Source organism: Pristiophorus japonicus, chromosome 3 (assembly GCF_044704955.1).
Source record: "Pristiophorus japonicus isolate sPriJap1 chromosome 3, sPriJap1.hap1, whole genome shotgun sequence".
Lineage (NCBI taxonomy): Eukaryota > Metazoa > Chordata > Chondrichthyes > Pristiophoridae > Pristiophorus > Pristiophorus japonicus.
In genome coordinates this window covers 234,067,896-234,086,435 of record NC_091979.1, presented here as the reverse complement: position 1 = coordinate 234,086,435, position 18,540 = coordinate 234,067,896, and the positions used below count along the sequence as shown (strand labels likewise).

Genomic DNA, 18,540 nt, shown 5'->3' with positions numbered 1-18,540 from the left:
AGGTATAGCACGGGTTAAATACAGAGTAAAGCTCCCTCTACAATGCCCCATCAGGCACTCACAGGGCAGGTATAGCACGGGTTAGTTACAGATTAAAGCTCCGTCTACACTGTCGCATCAAACAATTACGGTCAGTCACAGTACAGGTTAGATATAGAGTAAAGCTCCATCTACACTGCGCCATCAAACACTTCCAGGGCAAGTACAGCACGGGTTAGATACAGAGTAAAACTCCCTCTACATTGTCCCATCAAACAATCCCAGGCAGGTACAACACGCGTTGTATACAGAGTAAAGCTCCCACTACACTGTCCCATCAAACACTCCCAGGGCAGGTACAGCACAGGTTAGATACAGAGTAAAGCTCCCTCTACACTGTCCCACCAAACACTCCCAGGGCAGGTACAGCACAGGTTAGATACAGATTAAAGCCCTGTCTACACTGTCGCATCAAACAATCCCAAGGCAGGTACAGCACGGTTTAGATACAGAGTAAAGCTCCCTCTACACTGTCCCATCAAACTCCCCCAGAGCAGGTACAGCACGGGTTAGATAAAGAGTAAAGCTCCCTCTACACTGTGCCATCAAACTCTCAGGGCAGGTACAGGACAGGTTAGATATAGAGTAGCGATCCCTCTACACTGTCCCATCAAACACTCCCAGGGCTGGTACAGCACGGGTTAGATACAGAGTAAAGCTCCATCGACACTGCACCATCAAACACTCCCAGGGCAGGTATAGCACGGGTTAGTTACAGAGTAAAGCTCCGTCTACACTGTCGCATCAAACAATCACGGTCAGTCACAGCACAGGTTAGATACAGAGTAAAGCTCCATCTGCACTGCGCCATCAAACACTTCCAGGGCAGGTACAGCACGGGGTTAGATACAGCGTAACGCTCCATCTACACTGTCCCATCAAACACTCCCAGGGCAGGTACAGCACGGGTTAGATACAGAGTGAAGCTCTCTCTAAACTGTCTGATCAAACAGTCCCAGGGCAGGTACAGCACGGGTTAGATGCGGAGTAAAACTCTCTCTTCACTGTCCCATCAAACACTCCCAGGGCATGTGCAGCACGGTTTAGATACAGAATAAACTCCCTCTACACTGTCCCATCAAACACTCCCAGGGCAGGTACAGCACGGGTTAGATACAGAGTAAAGCTCCCTCTACACTGCACCATCAAACACTCCGAGGGCAGGTACAGCACGGGGTTAGATACAGAGTAAAGCTGCCTCTACACTGTCCCATCAAACATTCCCAGGACCTGTACAGCACGGGTTAGATACAGAGTGAAGCTCCCTCTAAACTGTCTGATGAAACAGTTGCAGGGCAGGTGCAGCACAGGGTTAGATGTGGAGTAAAACTCCCTCTTCACTGTCCCATCAAACACTCCCAGGCAGGTACAGCATGGGTTTGATGCCGTGTAAAGCTCCCTCTACACTGTCACATGAGACACTCCCAGGGCATGTGCAGCACAGTTTAGATACAGAATAAAGCTCCCTCTACACTGTCCCATCAAACACTCCCAGGGCAGGTACAGCACGGGTTAGATACAGAGTAAAGCTCCCTCTACACTGTCCCATCAAACACTCCCAGGGCAGGTACAGCACGGGTTAGATACAGAGTAAAGCTCCCTCTGCACTGTCCCATCAAACACTCCCAGGGCAGGTACAGCACGGGTTAGATACAGAGTAAAGCTCCCTCTACACTGTCCCATCAAACACTCCCAGGGCAGGTACAGCACGGTTTAGATACAGAGTAAAGCTCCCTCTACACTGTCCCATCAAACACTCCCAGGGCAGGTACAGCACGGGTTAGATACAGAGTAAAGCTCTCTCTACACTGTCCCATCAAACACTCCCAGGGCAGGTACAGCACGGGTTAGATACAGAGTAAAGCTCCCTCTACACTGCACCATCAAACACTCCGAGGGCAGGTACAGCACAGGGTTAGATACAGCGTAAAGCTCCATCTACACTGTCCCATCAGACACTCCCAGGGCCTGTACAGCACGGGTTAGATACAGAGTGAACCTCCCTCTAAACTGTCTGATCAAACAGTCCCAGGGCAGGTGCAGCACAGGGTTAGATGCGGAGTAAAACTCCCTCTTCACTGTCCCATCAAACACTCCCAGGCAGGTACAGCACGGGTTTGATGCCGTGTAAAGCTCCCTCTACACTGTCCCATGAGACACTCCCAGGGCATGTGCAGCACGGTTTAGATACAGAATAAAGCTCCCTCTACACTGTCCCATCAAACACTCCCAGGGCAGATACAGCACGGGTTAGATGCTGAGTAAAGCTCCCTCTACACTGTCCCATCAAACACTCCCAGGGTAGGTACAGGGCGGTTTAGATACAGAGTAAAGCTCCCTCTACACTGTCCCATCAAACACTGATTGTTTACCGCTTGTCATAAGGACATAAGAAATAGGAGCAGAAGTCGACCATTTGACCCCTCGAGCCCACCCTGCCATTCAATATGATCAGGGCTGATCTGATTGTGGACTTACAGCTCCACTTACCTGCCCACTGACCATAACCCTTTACTCCTGTGTCGCTCAAAAAACTGTCTATCTCCACCTTAATTATATTCAATTACCCAGTCCCCACAGCCTTCTGCGGCAGACAATTCCACAGATTTACAACGCTCTGAGAAAATAAATTCCACCTCATAGTTTTAAATGGGCGGCTGCTTATTCTGAGACTATGTCCCTTAGTTTTAGTTTCCCCTATGAGTGGAAATATCCTCTCTGCATCCACCTTGTTCGAGCACCCTCATTATTTTATATGTTTCGATAAGTTCACCTCTCATTCTTCTGAACTCCAATGTGTATAGGCCAAACCTACCCTCATAAGTCAACCCCTTCATCTCCGGAATCAGCCTAGTGAACCTTCTCTGAACAGCCTCCAATGCAAGTATATCCTTCCTTAAATAAGGAGAGCAAAACTGCATACAGTACTCCAGGTGTGGCCTCACCAATACCCTGTACGGTTGTAGCAGGACTTCTCTGCTTTTATACTCTATCCCCCTTGCAATAAAGGCCAACATTCCATTTGCCTTCCTGATCACTTGCTGATAGCTTACCTGGAAGAACGTTTCAACGTGCTCCTGTGGGGATTCCTCCCTCATTGTAGGGTAGGTGTACTTTCCCATCATATCATAAATGGATTTCATGATATCCAACATTTCCTGGAAACATATCAGAACATAAAGAAAACAGTCAGGAGGAAATCACCATCTCCCTTCATATCAACTCCAATCCATCAATAAATGACCAGCGTTCAGGGGACCATCCGGCCATCGGGGCCCAGCACATTGGGGTGCATGTCCTCGGAACATTCCCCTGGTCAGTCAGTGTATCTTTGGTGGAACCACAGTTTGTGCAGCCGAACGAGATACCCCTCCCCCAGCCCCGAGGGAATTCCCACCTTTGATGTTTCGTTTGCATTCAACAACAACAACTTATATTTCTATCACGCCTTAAACATAGAGAAGCTCCCCAGAGGAGCATTATCAAAAGAAATTTGGTAACAAGCTTCATAAGGAGATATTGGGTCAGATAACCAACACCTTGGTCAAAGAGGTAGGTTTTAAGGAGCATCTTAGTGGAGAGAGGCGGAGAGGTTTAGGGAGGGATTTCCAGAGCTTGGGGCCCAGGCAGTTGAAGGCACGGCCGCCGATGGTACAGTGATTATAATCAGGGTTGCTCAAGAGGGCAGAATTGGAGGAGCGCAGAGATCTCGGGGGGTTGTGGGGCTGGAGGAGATTACAGAGATAGGGAGGGGCGAGGGCCATGGAGGGATTTGTAAACAAGGATGAAAGTTTTAAAATTGAGGCGTTGCTTAACCCGGGAGCCAATGTAGGTCAGCGAGCACAGGGGGTGATGGGTGAACGGGACTCGGTGATTTTTTTTTTTCTTTCTTTCTTTCTTTCTTTCTTTCTTTCTTTCTTTCTTTCTTTCTTTCTTTCTTTCTTTCTTTCTTTCTTTCTTTCTCTCTCTCTCTCTCTCTTTCTTTCTCTCTCTCTCTCTCTCTTTCTTTCTTTCTTTCTTTCTTTCTTTCTTTCTTTCTTTCTTTCTTTCTCTCTTTCTTTCTCTCTTTCTTTCTTTCTCTCTTTCTTTCTCTCTCTCTCTTTCTTTCTCTCTCTATCTAGTGTATAAGAGGGAATAATTATCGTCCATGATGTGTGCTCCTCCTTTATCGTTTTACCTCTCTGGTTATGCAGCCGTCTTTATTTAAATCGTACAGGTTGAACGCCCAGTTGAGTTTGTCATTGACAGTCCCACGGAGGATCACAGATAACCCTGTCACAAAGTTCTGGGGAGAAGGAGAGAAGACAAAAACCAGTAAGAGGTGCCCAGGAAACAGTGAGAGTCTCTGACGTTAAAAGTTACAAACTGGAGCAGGCTTTGAACCTCCGGATGGTATTCCCATGTGCATGTTGCCCTTGTCCTTCTAGGCGGTGGAGGTCACAGGTTTGGGAGGTGCTGCCGAAGAAGCCTTGGCGAGTTGTTGCAGTGCATCTTGTAGATGGTACACACTGCAGCCACGGTGCGCCGGTGGTGACTATCGATTCCATTATTCTATTGGTTGGGAACTCAGCGGCCAGAATGCAGAATTTCCTGATCTCATTCAGGAAACATGAGTTTCATCCACTATTTCACAATGGGGACCATCACTGCCAAGCCCCATCATGTACTCGCCTGATAAGAACATAAGAAATAGGAGCAGGAGTCAGCCATTCGGCCTCTAAGGCCTGCTCCGCCATTCAATGAGATCATGGCTGATCTGCAATCTAACTCCATATACCCGCCTTTGCTCCATATCGTTTGATACCGTTGCCAAACAAAAATCGATCCATCTCAGTCTCGAAAATGTCAATTGCCCCCTGTTATGTATTTGCTTCATGGGTTCTTTGCTGAAGAATTTATAGCAACACGTTGCTGTTAAGAACTAGCTGGTTTATTTGCAAAAGGTTTAACAATCACACTACACATTACTAGTTCATCCACTAGGCTCACAACCACCTTCCTCATCGTGGATGACGAGACCCAACTGGCTGGGGTTTTATTGAGTCTTGTGAACATCTCGTGACTGGCTGAGCCACTCACAATGCAACAGCTGTACAAACCTGTGCACGTACTCACAGGTGCCTACATTACATCCCCCAGCACCAATTGCCTTTTAGGGCAGTGGGTTACAGATTTTCTACCCCCCTCGCTCGCTCCCCCCACCCCACCACCGCCTCCCCCCCCCCCCACCCCCTGTTTTGGTGGGTCATTGCTCATTTGGGTGAAGATTTCCTCACCAGCTTCTCCCCCTGCATCCCAGGAGAATTCACTTACCTCGAAACTGACGGAGCCATTGTGGTCTGTGTCGAAGGCGTTGAATAGAAAGTGTGCGTACATACTGGAGTCTGCAATGGGAAACACAGAGGATTCAGTCAGGAGACAGTGAGGCTCGGTTCATTCATTCACTTCAGTGCACAAGGTGAAACACATCTCCCTCTGCACTGTCCTATCAAACACTCCCAGGGCAGGTACAGCACGGGGTTAGATACAGAGTAAAGCTCCCTCTACACTGTCCCATCAAATACTCCCAGGGCAGGTACAGCACGAGTTAGATAAAGAGTAAAGCTCCCTCTACACTGTCCCATCAAACACTCCCAGGGCAGGTACAGCACGGGTTAGATACAGAGTAAAGCTCCTTCTATACTGTCCCATCAAACACTCCCAGGGCAGGTACAGCACGGGTTAGATACAGAGTAAAGCTGCCTCTACACTGTCCCATCAAACATTCCTGTTGTGTCCTTGGATGCTCTAATAATGACTCCACGAGGCAATGTGTTTTACTTGAACTGTAGTGACCGTGGTCCTTTATTTGTTAACTCCAGAGTGAGGATCACACCTGGTGGCCTGCCTTTTATACTAGGCCAGGCACACCTGTACAGGTAACCTGCAAGTCTCCCACTGCTGTGCCCTCTGGTGGCACACCTTGTGATAGTACCAATAGTAGTCATGTAGGATACATGACATCACTGTCCCCTAAGCCTTTAGTGCAAATAGCCTCTGCATTGATTGTGCTCTGGGCTTAGCTCTATCTGGGCTCTATCTGGTTGACCCTTGGCAGGTCGTTTCAATCTTGGGTGAGTGGTTGGTGCAGTAGAGTGCTGGTGGTTGCTGTTTGTGTATGTCCCTGACCACTCCATTCTTCCCCCACCACATATAAATTATGCCGGAGGCTCATTGCATTCATATATATTCAAGTTCAGAAAACAAGTTTGAATTACATTTGTAGTTCCGTTGTGAGACAAGTATGCTAGACTGGTGAGATACATTATCGATGTGGTAACCAGTGCGTAAGGATAAATTAGTTCCAGAACTGCTGAATATTATCTGAATGGCGGCAGATTAGGAAAAGGGGAGATGCAACGAGACCTGGGTGTCATGGTACATCAGTCATTGAAAGTTGCCATGCAGGTACAGCAGGCGGTGAGGAAGGCAAATGGCATGTTGGCCTTCATATCTAGGGGATTTGAGCCTAGGAGCAGGGAGGTCTTAATGCAGTTGTACAGGGCCTTGGTGAGGCCTCACCTGGAATATTGTGTTCCGTTTTGGTCGCCTAATCTGAGGAAGGACGTTCTTGCCATTGAGGGAGTATAGCGAAGGTTCACCAGACTGATTCCCCGGATGGCGGGACTGACATATGAGGAGGGACTGGATCGACTGGGTCTCTATTCACTGGAGTTTAGAAGAATGAGAGGGGATCTCATAGAAACATATAAAATTCAGATGAGACTGAACAAGTTAGATGCAGGAAGAATGTTCCCGATTTTGGGGAAGTCCAGAACCAGGGATTACAGTCTAAGGATAAGGGGTAAGCCATTTAGGACTGAGATGAGAAGAAACTTCTTCACTCAGAGAGTTGTTAACCTGTGGAATTCTCTACCACAGAAAGTCGTTGATACCAGTTCGTTAGATATATTCAAGAGGGAGTTAGATATGGCCCTGATGGCTAAAGGGATCAAGGGGTATGGAGAGAAAGCAGGAAAGGGGTACTGAGGTGAATGATCAGCCATGACCTTATTGAATGATGATGTAGACTTGAAGGGCTGAATGGCCTACTCCTGCACCTATTTTCTATGTTTCTATGCTGGATGGTGTCCTTGCAGTCCGGTAGCGGCGCGGTGCCCAGTGCCAGCAGTGGGAACCCGGTTGGCTCAAGTTGCCTGCTCTTGGGCCTGTTGCCGTGGTTCCTAGCGCGGGCAGGTTCAAGATGTCTGTGACCTCCCTGTTCTTTCTTTGCGCCCTGGGTCGCTGCTGCTCCCCGGGGAACCGTTGCCTAGCAGTGCACAGGGAACTGCTGACTCGCTAGCCTGGGCATTGTTTGGTTTGGAAACTGGCTGGTCCCAGTCCCCTTTGCGGGGACTGTAGCGGGTGACCCTTCGTTTCTGGGTATGGCCTTAGTGGCGATGGGGTCTGGGGGCTGCGCCTTAGCACAGTTGACTCTTTCAGGCTCGTGTCGGTTGGTGCCATTAGGTGCCTGAGAGGTGGAGCTGATCAGGTGCAGGGTATCGATACCGGTGGCATTGCCCTCCTGAGATTGCTTGCTCTGCAGCTCGTGTGAGTTGGCTGCTTGTGGCCACACTCCATGGTGCATAACTCTGGTCCCAGGGATGCAGGCTACAGCATTGGGTAGCTCGCTGGACCTGTGTGCTCCCGATGGGTGTCTGCCCACAATTATTAAGGATGTCATAGCAGCGCATTTGGAAAATGGTGACATGATAGGTCCAAGTCAGCATGGATTTGTGAAAGGGAGATCATGCTTGACAAATCTTCTGGAATTTTTTGAGGATGTTTCCAATAAAGTGGACAAAGGAGTACCAGTTGATGTGGTATATTTGGACTTTCAGAAGGCTTTCGACAAGGTCCCACACAGGAGATTAATGTGCACAGTTAAAGCACATGGGATTGGGGGTAGTGTGCTGACGTGGATTGAGAACTGGTTGACAGACAGGAAGCAAAGAGTAGGAGTAAATGGGTACTTTTCGGAATGGCAGGCAGTGACTAGTGGGGTACCGCAGGGTTCTGTGCTGGGGCCCCAGCTGTTTACATTGTACATTAATGATTTAGACGCGGGGATTAAATGTAGTATCTCCAAATTTGCGGATGACACTAAGTTGGGTAGCAGTGTGAGCTGCGAGGAGGATGCTATGAGGCTGCAGAGTGACTTGGATAGGTTAGGTGAGTGGGCAAATGCGTGGCAGATGAAGTATAATGTGGATAAATGTGAGGTTATCCACTTTGGTGGTAAAAACAGAAAGACAGACTATTATCTGAATGGTGACAGATTAGGAAAAGGGAAGGTGCAACGAGACCTAGGTGTCATGGTACATCAGTCATTGAAGGTTGGCATGCAGGTACAGCAGGCGGTTAAGAAAGCAAATGGCATGTTGGCCTTCATAGCGAGGGGATTTGAGTACAGGGGCAGGGAGGTGTTGCTACAGTTGTACAGGGCCTTGGTGAGGCCACACCTGGAGTATTGTGTACAGTTTTGGTCTCCTAACTTGAGGAAGGACATTCTTGCTATTGAGGGAGTGCAGCGAAGATTCACCAGACTGATTCCCGGGATGGTGGGACTGACCTATCAAGAAAGACTGGATCAACTGGGCTTGTATTCACTGGAGTTCAGAAGAGTGAGAGGGGACCTCATAGAAACGTTTAAAATTCTGACGGGTTTGGACAGGTTGGATGCAGGAAGAATGTTCCCAATGTTGGGGAAGTCCAGAACCAGGGGTCACAGTCTAAGGATAAGGGGTAAGCTATTTAGGACCGAGATAAGGAGAAACTTCTTCACCCAGAGAGTGGTGAACCTGTGGAATTCTCTACCACAGAAAGTAGTTGAGGCCAATTCACTAAATATATTCAAAAGGGAGTTAGATGAAGTCCTTACTACTCGGGGGATCAAGGGGTATGGCGTGAAAGCAGGAAGGGGGTACTGAAGTTTCATGTTCAGCCATGAACTCATTGAATGGCGGTGCAGGCTAGAAGGGCTGAATGGCCTGCTCCTGCACCTATTTTCTATGTTTCTATGTTTCTATGTTTCTATGCAGTTGAAATCTTACATCGCACAACTTTCCATTACTTGTTGTGGATACTCTGTAGCTCCGATCGCGGTTGCGTGACTTTTCCTCGCTGGTTGCATGTACACAACTCTGATCATCAGTTATACATTTTGTCTCTAACTTACAGTTACTATTACATTGCTTGAGTGTGTAGAACTGTCCCTTTAATTGTGGTGGGTTGCAGGCCTCCTTTAAGAGAGCCTTGCTTTCTTTACCCCAATTCTCTTCTCCGTTTGGTGCCATGTGTTGCTCCAACAGCGCTGCACCTTGTGGTCTGGCCACCGCCATCTTTCTCTTCTGCGCCTCACCTCGTGGTTTGGGCGCCATCTTTCCTCCATCCACGATGTCGACTGTGGTGATCCTCTTCTCCCCGGGTTCTGCCACCGAAGCTGGGAAGTCGCCTTTGGATCCGATTTTCTTTCTCCGGAGTCCTGCCACTGGAACTTGGAAGGTGCATTCGGGTCGTCCCAGCTAGATCATCTCCACGCAGTCGTGCTGAGCGGTCTGTGCCTCGGGTGTTGTGCTGGTCTGCTCTCTGGTGCCAGGTCCACCCTCAAGTGAGGGCTCTGAGCGCGGAGGACGTCGATCGCTGGAGGGGTGAAGTTTTCCCACTTCCAATCGATCTTCTCCATCCACCTTCTGCCGAGCAGCATTGGTCCATCACCTGCAACAATCCACAGAGGTGACTTGTGCAACGCGCCATCATGGAGTACCTTTACATTCGCGCTACCAACGACTGGGATAAGTTTATCGGTGTAGGTGCGCAGCTTTGCCTGAACCAGGACCAACTTCGGTCGTTCAGCTTGATTGTCCCATAATCTCTCAAAGGCTCCTTGGTTCATTACTGAGTGGCTCGCCCTCATGTCCACTTCCATGAAGACTGGAACGCCATCTAACTCGACTTCCATCCTCAACGGGGAACACTCGGTGGTGCAGGTAAACATGCCATATACCTCATCGTGGGGCTGAGCTGCCTCTCTGCCTATCGTTTCATAATCCGTGCTGGATTCATGGCCATCTGCAGACTCTTCATCGACACAGTGAGTCATATTTCTCTTACACCTTTGTGCTGCAGCCCTTGCATACATAGTCTTTAAAGCTGCACTGGTGAGCCCTGTGATCCCCTCCACAATGCCAGCATGGAGCTACTCGATTAGCCTCCTCGGCGGACTCTGAGTTAAGGGACTCGGGGGCCTGTTCTCTCTTCCCTATAGGGTTCGCGTTTTACTCGAAAAGGCGCCACTCCAGCCTCTAAAAGGCACCACTCGGTGCACAGTACCTGCCGGGTTTGAGTTCAGAGGCTGAGTCATCTGCCTAGAGCCGCAGGTCGAGGTCATGAATGCCTGGCTCACGGAGATGGTCTTCTGCATTGTGACTGCGGTATCCGCTTATGAAGAAGGACCTCATGGCCAATTCCAATGACAAAAATGTCCCGCAGCGCTTCGTAGAGGTGGTTGCAGAACTCACACGGTGTCGCCAGCCTCCTGAGGTCTGCGGCGTATTTATCAATTTCCTGGTCTTCGGGTCGTCGGTGGGTGTAGAACCGGTGTCTGGCTGTGAGGAAGCTCTCCTTGGGCTTGAGTTGCTCATGGATCAGGGTTACGAGCTCCTCGTATGTCTTGGTCGTTGTCTTCACTGGTGCCAGCAAGTCCCTGACGAGGCCATAGATGGTGGGCCTACAACTGGTTAGCAAGATAGCTCTGCGCTTATCAGCCAGTGTGGCCGGGTCGTCTCCTGCCAGATGGTTTGCTGTGAAGAAATGGTCAAGCCTCTCCACAAAGGCATCCCAATCATCACCATCGGCGAACTGCTGCAACGTATCAAGGGGAGCTATTTTCGAGTGAAAGTTCGTAATCTCGTCGCCAATTGTTGTGTCCTTGAATGCTCTAATAATGACTCCACGAGACAATGTGTTGTACTTGAACTGTAATGAACTTAGTCCTTTATTTGTTAACTCCAGAGTGAGGCTCACACCTGGTGGCCTGCTTTTTATGCTTGGCCAGGCACACCTGTACAGGTAACCTACAAGTCTCCCACTGCTGTGCCCTCTGGTGGCATACCTTGTGTTAGTACCAACAGTAGCCATGTAGGATACATGACAACTCCCAGGGCAAGTACAGCATGGGTTAGGTACAGAGTAAAGCTCCCTCTACACTGTCCCATCAAACACTCCCAGGGCAGGTACAGCACGGGTTAGATAAAGAGTAAAGCTCCCTCTACACTGTCCCATGAAACACTCCCAGGGAAGGTACAGCACGGGTTAGATACAGAGTAAAGCTCCCTCTACATTGTCCCATCAAACACTCCCAGGGCCGGTACAGCACGGGTTAGATACAGAGTAAAGCTCCCTCTACACTTCCCATCAAAAATTCCCAGGGCAGGTACAGCATGGGTTAGATACAGAATAAACCTCCCTCTACACTGTCCCATCAAACACTCCAAATTTGCAAACAGCAAGTCCCACAAACAGCAATGTGATAATGACCAGATATTCTGATTTTTTTATTGATGTTGTTTGAGGGATAAATATTGGTGCAGAGTAAAGCTCCCTCCAACAACATTCAAAAAGCTTGACACCGTCCAGGACAAAGTAGCTCACTTGATTGGCTCCCCCTACACCCCCTTAAATTGTGTGTACCATCTACAAAATTTAATGCAGCAACTCGCCAAGTCTTCTTCAACAGCAGAAGGACAAGGGCAGCAAGCGCATGGGAGCACCATTACCTGCAAGTTAGCCCTCCAAGTCACACACCATCCTGAATAGGGAATATATTGGCTGTTCCTTCATCGTCGCTGGGTCAAAATCCTGGAACTCCCTCCCTAACAGCACTGTGGGAGCACCTTCACCATACAGACTGCAGCGGTTCAAGAAGGCGGCTCACCACCACCTTCTGAAGGGGCGATTAGGGATGGGCAATAAATGCCAGTCTTGCCAGCGATGCCCACGTCCCAAGAACAAATAAAAAATAGTTTTCAATGATTTGCTGATGATTTCACTGCACATTAGTCACAGCCCCTCAGGCCACATCTCTGAAAGTCTGACAGCCTCCAGTTGATGAGTGATTCACTAAATCTCAGACTGCTCCTCGTCCTCCAACGAGAGAGGAGAATCGGCCAGGCAGGAGGGATATGGCTGACCTTCGTCCCGTCTGTACTGACCCCACACCTCCTGTATGTCTGGGTTCGGGTCATTTCCCTGCCTCTGAAGCACTGCCCGACGGTTTTTATTCATTCTGTGAATGTGGGCAGCACTGGCAAGGCCGGCATTTATTGCCCATCCCGGGTTGTCCTGGTTCGCTACAACCCAAGTGTCTTGCTAGGTCTCCACCGAGAGTAACCAGGTTGGTGTGGGGGGGACTGGAGTCACCTATTGGCCCAGACCCGGGTAAGGACGGCAGGTGTCCTTCCCTAAAGGAACATCAGTGTATCCAGTTGGATTTTTAAGGCAGTCCCATTGCTCCATGCTTACTTTTACTGATCCCAGCTCTTCATTTCCCTTTGTCTGGAGATTGGGTGTATTGCTGCGGCTCCTGTCAGCTCCCCCAGGGGGCATTAACGAGGTGCGAATGCGTTGGCAACTGGGCGTGGCACGGACCTCGATTACCGTCATATTGGGCGGGGGTTTAGCCGCAGCGCCGCGATGTCCTGCGCCAGAGACCATGACATCATAAGAGCATAAGAAGTAGGAGCAGGAGTAGGCCATACGGCCCCTTGAGCCTGCTCCGCCATTCAATACGATCATGGCTGGTCCGATCATGGACTCAGCTCCACTTCCCCGCCTGTTCCCCATACCCCTTATTCCCTTATCAGTTAAGAAACTGTCTATCTCTATCTTATTCAATGACCCAGCTTCCACAGCTCTCTGAGACAGCGAATTCCACTGATTTACAATCCTCTGAGAGAAGAAATTTCTCCTCATCTCTGTTTTAAATGGGCGGCCCCTTATTCTAAGATCATGCCCTCTAGTTCTAGTCTCCCCATCAGTGGAAACATCCTCTCTGCATCCACCTTGTCAAGCCCCCTCATAATCTTATACGTTTCGATAAGATCACCTCTCATTCTTCTGAACTCCAATGAGTAGAAGCCTAACCTACTCAACCTTTCCTCATAAGTCAACCCCCTCATCTCCAGAATCAACCTAGTGAACCTTCTCTGAAAGTATATCCTTTCGTAAATATGGAAACCAAAACTGCACGCAGTATTCCAGGTGTGGCCTCACCTAAACCCTGTAGAACTGTATTGCCGCGCGCATCGCCCCGATAGCGCCCCGGACCCCGAAATTCACTTCCGCCCCCGGGAGCTGCGCCGGGTGAAAACACCGACAGCTGCAGGGGACGGGCGCGTATTGGCCGACCGGGTATTACCGGGAACGACTGTTAAAGGCGAGGTGACCGCCGTCAGCAAAAGAAAAACTTACCTTAGCTGCTGGCCTTTCCTTCGGTTTTTTCCCGCCAGTTCTCGCCCAGCCTGCGATGGTTCAGTCGCGGCACATCGCGCGGGATCACCGCTCCCTTGGTGCTCCAGGTCGGTGATGTTTAACTTGCCGAGCCTACAGCGATGGCTTTTCCCTTTCACCATCATAGGCAGTCCCTTGGAATCGAGGAAGATTTGCTTCCACTCTTAGAATGAGTCCTTAGGTGGCTGAACAGTCCAATACGAGAGCCACAATCCCTGTCACAGGTGGGACAGATAGTTGTTGAGGGAAGGGGTGGGTGGGACAAATTTGCCGCATGCTCTTTCCGCTGCCTTCGCTTGATTTCTGCATGCTCTCGCCGATGAGACTCGAGGTGCTCAGCGCCCTCCCGGATGCACTTCCTCCACTTAGGGCGGTCTTTGGCCAGGGACTCCCAGGTGTCAGTGGGGATGTTGCACTTTATCAAGGAGGCTTTGAGGGTGTCCTTGAAATGTTTCCTCTGCCCACCTGGGGCTCGTTTGCCGTGAAGGAGTTCCGAGTCGAGCGCTTGCTTTGGGAGTCTCGTGTCTGGCATGCGAACAATGTGGCTTGCGGAGCTGATCAAGTGTGGTCAGTGCTTCGATGCTGGGGATGTTGGCCTCGGCGAGGACAGCAACTTTGGTGCGTCTGTCCTCCCAGGGGAGGACCTCCAAGAAGGAAGTGCAGCGCTTAATTTCGAGCTAAAGCTGATTATTTGAGAGTGGGGAAACGTTAACGCCTGTCGCTAAGTATCCTCCGTATCCCCGCCTCTCCAACTTTACCACCCCCCCACCCCGCCCCCCCAAATGGGGCGAGAATCAATTTCTCCTCCATCGTATTTTAAAACTGAATTCAAATTGTGAAAGTGTCCCGGTGGGGTTTGAACCCCTGGTCTCTGGGTTATTGGCCCTGGCACGGTTTACACTCACCTCCTTGCGGAAAGAACTGTGAGTAAATTTGTTTAAATGTCTCCTCGTTAACAACACCACTCGGACATTCCTGGTGGCAAGGAGAGAGAAAGTAGGAAATATCAAATTCTGATCGCAATCTGCACAGAGGGTTGGTCAAACACGCATCCTTTCAAAATAACAACAACCTGGACTTAATCGGCTCCTTTAACGTAGCCCTGAGGTGGGGGGTGGCGGGGTGGGGGGGAGGTGGAAATGGACATCAAGAATTAGTTCAGAAACAAATTAGAAAGATGGACTTGCATTTATATAGCGCTTTTCACAACCTCACGACGTCCCAAAGCGCTTTACAGCCAATGAAGTACTTTCTGGAGTCTAGTCACTGTTGTAATGTGGGAAACGCGGCAGCCAATTTGCACACAACAAGCTCCCACAAACAGCATTGTGATAATGACCAGATTGGCTCTTTTAGTGATGTTGATTGAGGGATAAATATTGGCCCCAGGACACCGGGGAGAACTCCCTCTGTTCTTTTATGAAATACTGGCCATGGGACCTTTTACGTCCACCTGAGAGAGCAGACGGGGCCTCGGTTTCACGTCTCATCCGAAAGACGGCACCTCCGACATTGCAGCGCTCCCTCAGCACTGCACTGGGAGTGTCAGGCTGGATTTATGTGCTCAAGTTCCTGGAGTGGGATTTGAACCCACAACCTCCTGACTCAGAGGGTGTTACAGTTAGAAGTTAGTGGATGTCCCACCTCAGTTAAGAGCTAGTAGATTGGTCACCTCACTATAATCCAGCTGATGACTCACAGTTTTGAAACCTCGGTAGAGGACCTGGAGTTCCTTCTTGGTGAACTTGGTTTGCCCCTGAAGCTGTTCCAGGCCTTCGGGTCGGTGACACACTGTGGAGGGCTCAAAATCATCCTCAATGCTGTCTGTGATGGACAAAGAAGGAGAGATGAAGAGGCAGAGTTAGAGATGAAAGCAAAGAGTCTCCTATTCAGCCAGTCAGCTGGTAAAATATATGTGAAATGAATGAAAGAAGGAAGGAATGAAGGGATGAATGAAAGGAAGGAAGGAAGGAAGGAAAGAAGTGTTATGTCTTTAATACATATATAAAGACTCCACAAGGCTCTGTACTGAGCTTAAACTGGTTGTGGCCTTAGCCCATTTATTTCAACTCCAGAGTGAGGCCACAGCATGGAGGGCACCCTTTTATACGATCCTGCACACCTGGGCAGGTAATCCCTGGGGCCTCCAACAGTAGCGTCCTCTGGTGGTACATCATGCCTGTTTACATAGCTAATACATAAAGTATACATACATAACATCATTCCCTCCCAAAGTCTTTGATGCGAGTAACTTTCTGATTGGATGTTGGGAATGGTGGGGTGATCCTTGTATTTGGTCACGAGGTCCTTTGCAGATTTGGTGTGTGCTGATGGGTCGCTGGAGACAAGGTCCTCTCACAGCAGTTCCTGGTTATTGGTGTTTGCAGTTTGGTCTGGTCCAAATGCTTTCTGCGTTTGCCTATTACATGATTTCACAACAAACACTCCATTTTCATCACAAATACTCCATTTCCCTCTTTGGCTAATACAGTGCTAGCAGCCCATCTGGGGTCATGATCATGGTCTACATCATTTATTCTGATGTTGCATGGAGGAGCCGTGCGATCATGGTGCATTCTCTGCTGGTAGCATACGGAAGGCCCGGTTCTGAGTGATTCTGTCCAGTAACTGCGTAGCACCCGGGATAGCCGGGTCTGTGGGGAGTCTATTGTGACACGTGTGGTGCTTGGCTTTATCATTTGGGCTGCCCATTCCGGACTATTGTCGCTGACCCTAAGGTCTGGCAAGCCAAGGATGGCCGATATGGCCTTGAGACTTTGAGTGGTGGCAGGAGGCCGCGTGGTCCCCCTGGGCCATGGACCACCGACTGTGTGTAGCCTACCTGCCTTTTGTCTTTGCGACGGATAAGCTGCAACAGCGGTTCGCCGTTAGTAGGCGGTAACGTGGGATCCTGGCTGGTCTAGGTCCTAAACTGGGGAGCCGTTACGGTTGACCCCTCGCTTTCTAGCACTTACATAACAATGAGCAGGTGTGCAAGCTGCTCCGTTTCCACCCCGGTGGTGGGCAACGGTACCCAACTGAGGGCATCAGCACCGTTCTCCGTGCCTGGCCCGTGGCAGATCATGTTACAGTGCACAGACGGTGTTAGACATATTCGAAATAAAGCATTGATAATGGTGACTCTGCTCTCCGAAAACTGTGAGATTGGCAGCTTGTCTGACTCGAGCAAATATTGGGACACTCTTTGGTACATCTCTTTTGTCCTCTGAACGCAGGCTACTGCCTTGGTTAACTTATTGGATACATGTACAACCGGTTGGGGTTGGCCCGCTACTTTGGCTTGCTGTACAACATGCCTGATCCTGTGTGATAACACATCACTTGCTACAAATACTTTGTTAGATACATATACAACTGGTTAGGGTTCACCTGCTACTTTGGCTTGCTGTAAGGTACCCCCGACACCATATGATAATACATCATTTGCCGCGAAAGGGCAATCACATGGGTTACATAGTGCAAACAACTTATTGGAACGTGGTGGGTTCCTGGCCTTCTCAGCGGCCGCCCCTTTATCTTTGCCCCAAGCCCAGTCGTCTTCCTTGCTGGGAAACACATGCCTCTGTTTCGCTGTGGCAACATCCCGTGGTCTGGATGCACTTTCGTCCTGTGATCTGGACGTACTCTTGTCCCGTGATCTGGACGCACTCTCGTCCCGTGGTCTGGACGCACTCTCGTCCCGTGGTTTGGATGCACTTTCGTCCCGTGATCTGGACGTAATCTTGTCCCGTGGTCTGGACGCACTCTTGTCCCGTGGTCTGGACGCACTCTCGTCCGTGTCCGTGATGCCGACTGCCGCGATCTTCCTCCCCAGGGATTCTGCCTCTAGCGCAGGAAGGCGCATTCAGATAGTTTTGGCCAGAGTCCCAACCTGCTTGGTCGACCTGGAGCCTCTTCCATTGTCACGAAGAGGTCGTTGGCTTTGGGTGGTGGGTACCGCGCCTGTACCGCTGCTCGGTTGATCTTTATCTCCTTGTGGTCGTGATGAACAGCCTGTGCCTCGGGGATCTGCAAATGGATCTACACTTCGATGTCTGGTTCAGCTGAAGGTGGGGGCTTGCTCAGTCTTTGAGCACAGGAGATGTCGTTCACCGGAGAAGGTACATAGAAGTCTTCCCAGTTCCATCGAATCTTCCCCATCCACCTTTTACCAAGCAGCGTTGGCCCATCACCTGAAACAAACCACAGTAGTAATTCGTGCACCGCTCCCTCATGGGATACTCTTATGTCCGCACTACCAATTCCTTAGTGTGGGTGCGCAGCTTTGCCTGAATCGGGATCGGTTTGGGTCGTTGTGCTCTATCGCCCCACAGCCTCTTGAATGCCTTCTGGCCCATAATTGACTGACTCACCCCCATGTCCAACCCCATGGAGATTGGAATGCCATTTAACTTGACTTTCATCAACCTGGGAGGACTTTCTGTAGTGAAGGTGTATATCTTATACACTGCTTCCTCGAGCTGAGTTGCCTCTCTCGCTAATTCTCCGTAGTCCTCACAGGATTGAAAATCTTCTGCCGACTCCTCTGCCACATGGTGAGTCGCAGTACGTTTGCATATTCACTGGAGGTGGCTCATTGTTCTGCAGCTTTTGCACTCACAGCCTTTAAATCAACATTGATGGCCCCTATGATTATCTCTGCAACACCAGCATTGTGTTAATGGATTCGCATTTACACCTCTTGGTGGACTCTGAGTCATGCTTGGCCTAGCAACAGCAGGCATGTAAGTTCTGCCATGTACAGTCCTCGTTTGCTCAACAGTTCTGCCTGCAAACGGCATTATTTTATGCACGGTACTCTCCGGTAAGCTTTGATTCCGGGAATAGATCACCTGTTTGGTATCGCAACTTGAGGACATGGCCTATGGTGATGGCCCTCTTCAGGTCAACAATGGTTTCGGCAGCCAGTAGCTTGCGAAGGGTAGTCTCGTG

General features: G+C 49.7%; 1 protein-coding gene across 1 annotated transcript in view; it reads right to left on the bottom strand.

The window, feature by feature from the left end:
- The window catches only part of LOC139255456 (A-type potassium channel modulatory protein KCNIP2), a 137,410-nt gene that overhangs the window by 79,132 nt on the left and 39,738 nt on the right, over positions 1-18,540 (bottom strand). The window contains exons 3-7 of the mRNA XM_070873936.1: positions 15,287-15,411; positions 14,493-14,562; positions 5,353-5,423; positions 4,217-4,324; positions 3,093-3,197 (exon numbers count right to left, since the gene is read on the bottom strand). Of these exons, the coding sequence (XP_070730037.1) occupies positions 3,093-3,197; positions 4,217-4,324; positions 5,353-5,423; positions 14,493-14,562; positions 15,287-15,411 (479 nt within the window). The remainder of the gene's footprint in view (positions 1-3,092; positions 3,198-4,216; positions 4,325-5,352; positions 5,424-14,492; positions 14,563-15,286; positions 15,412-18,540) is intronic.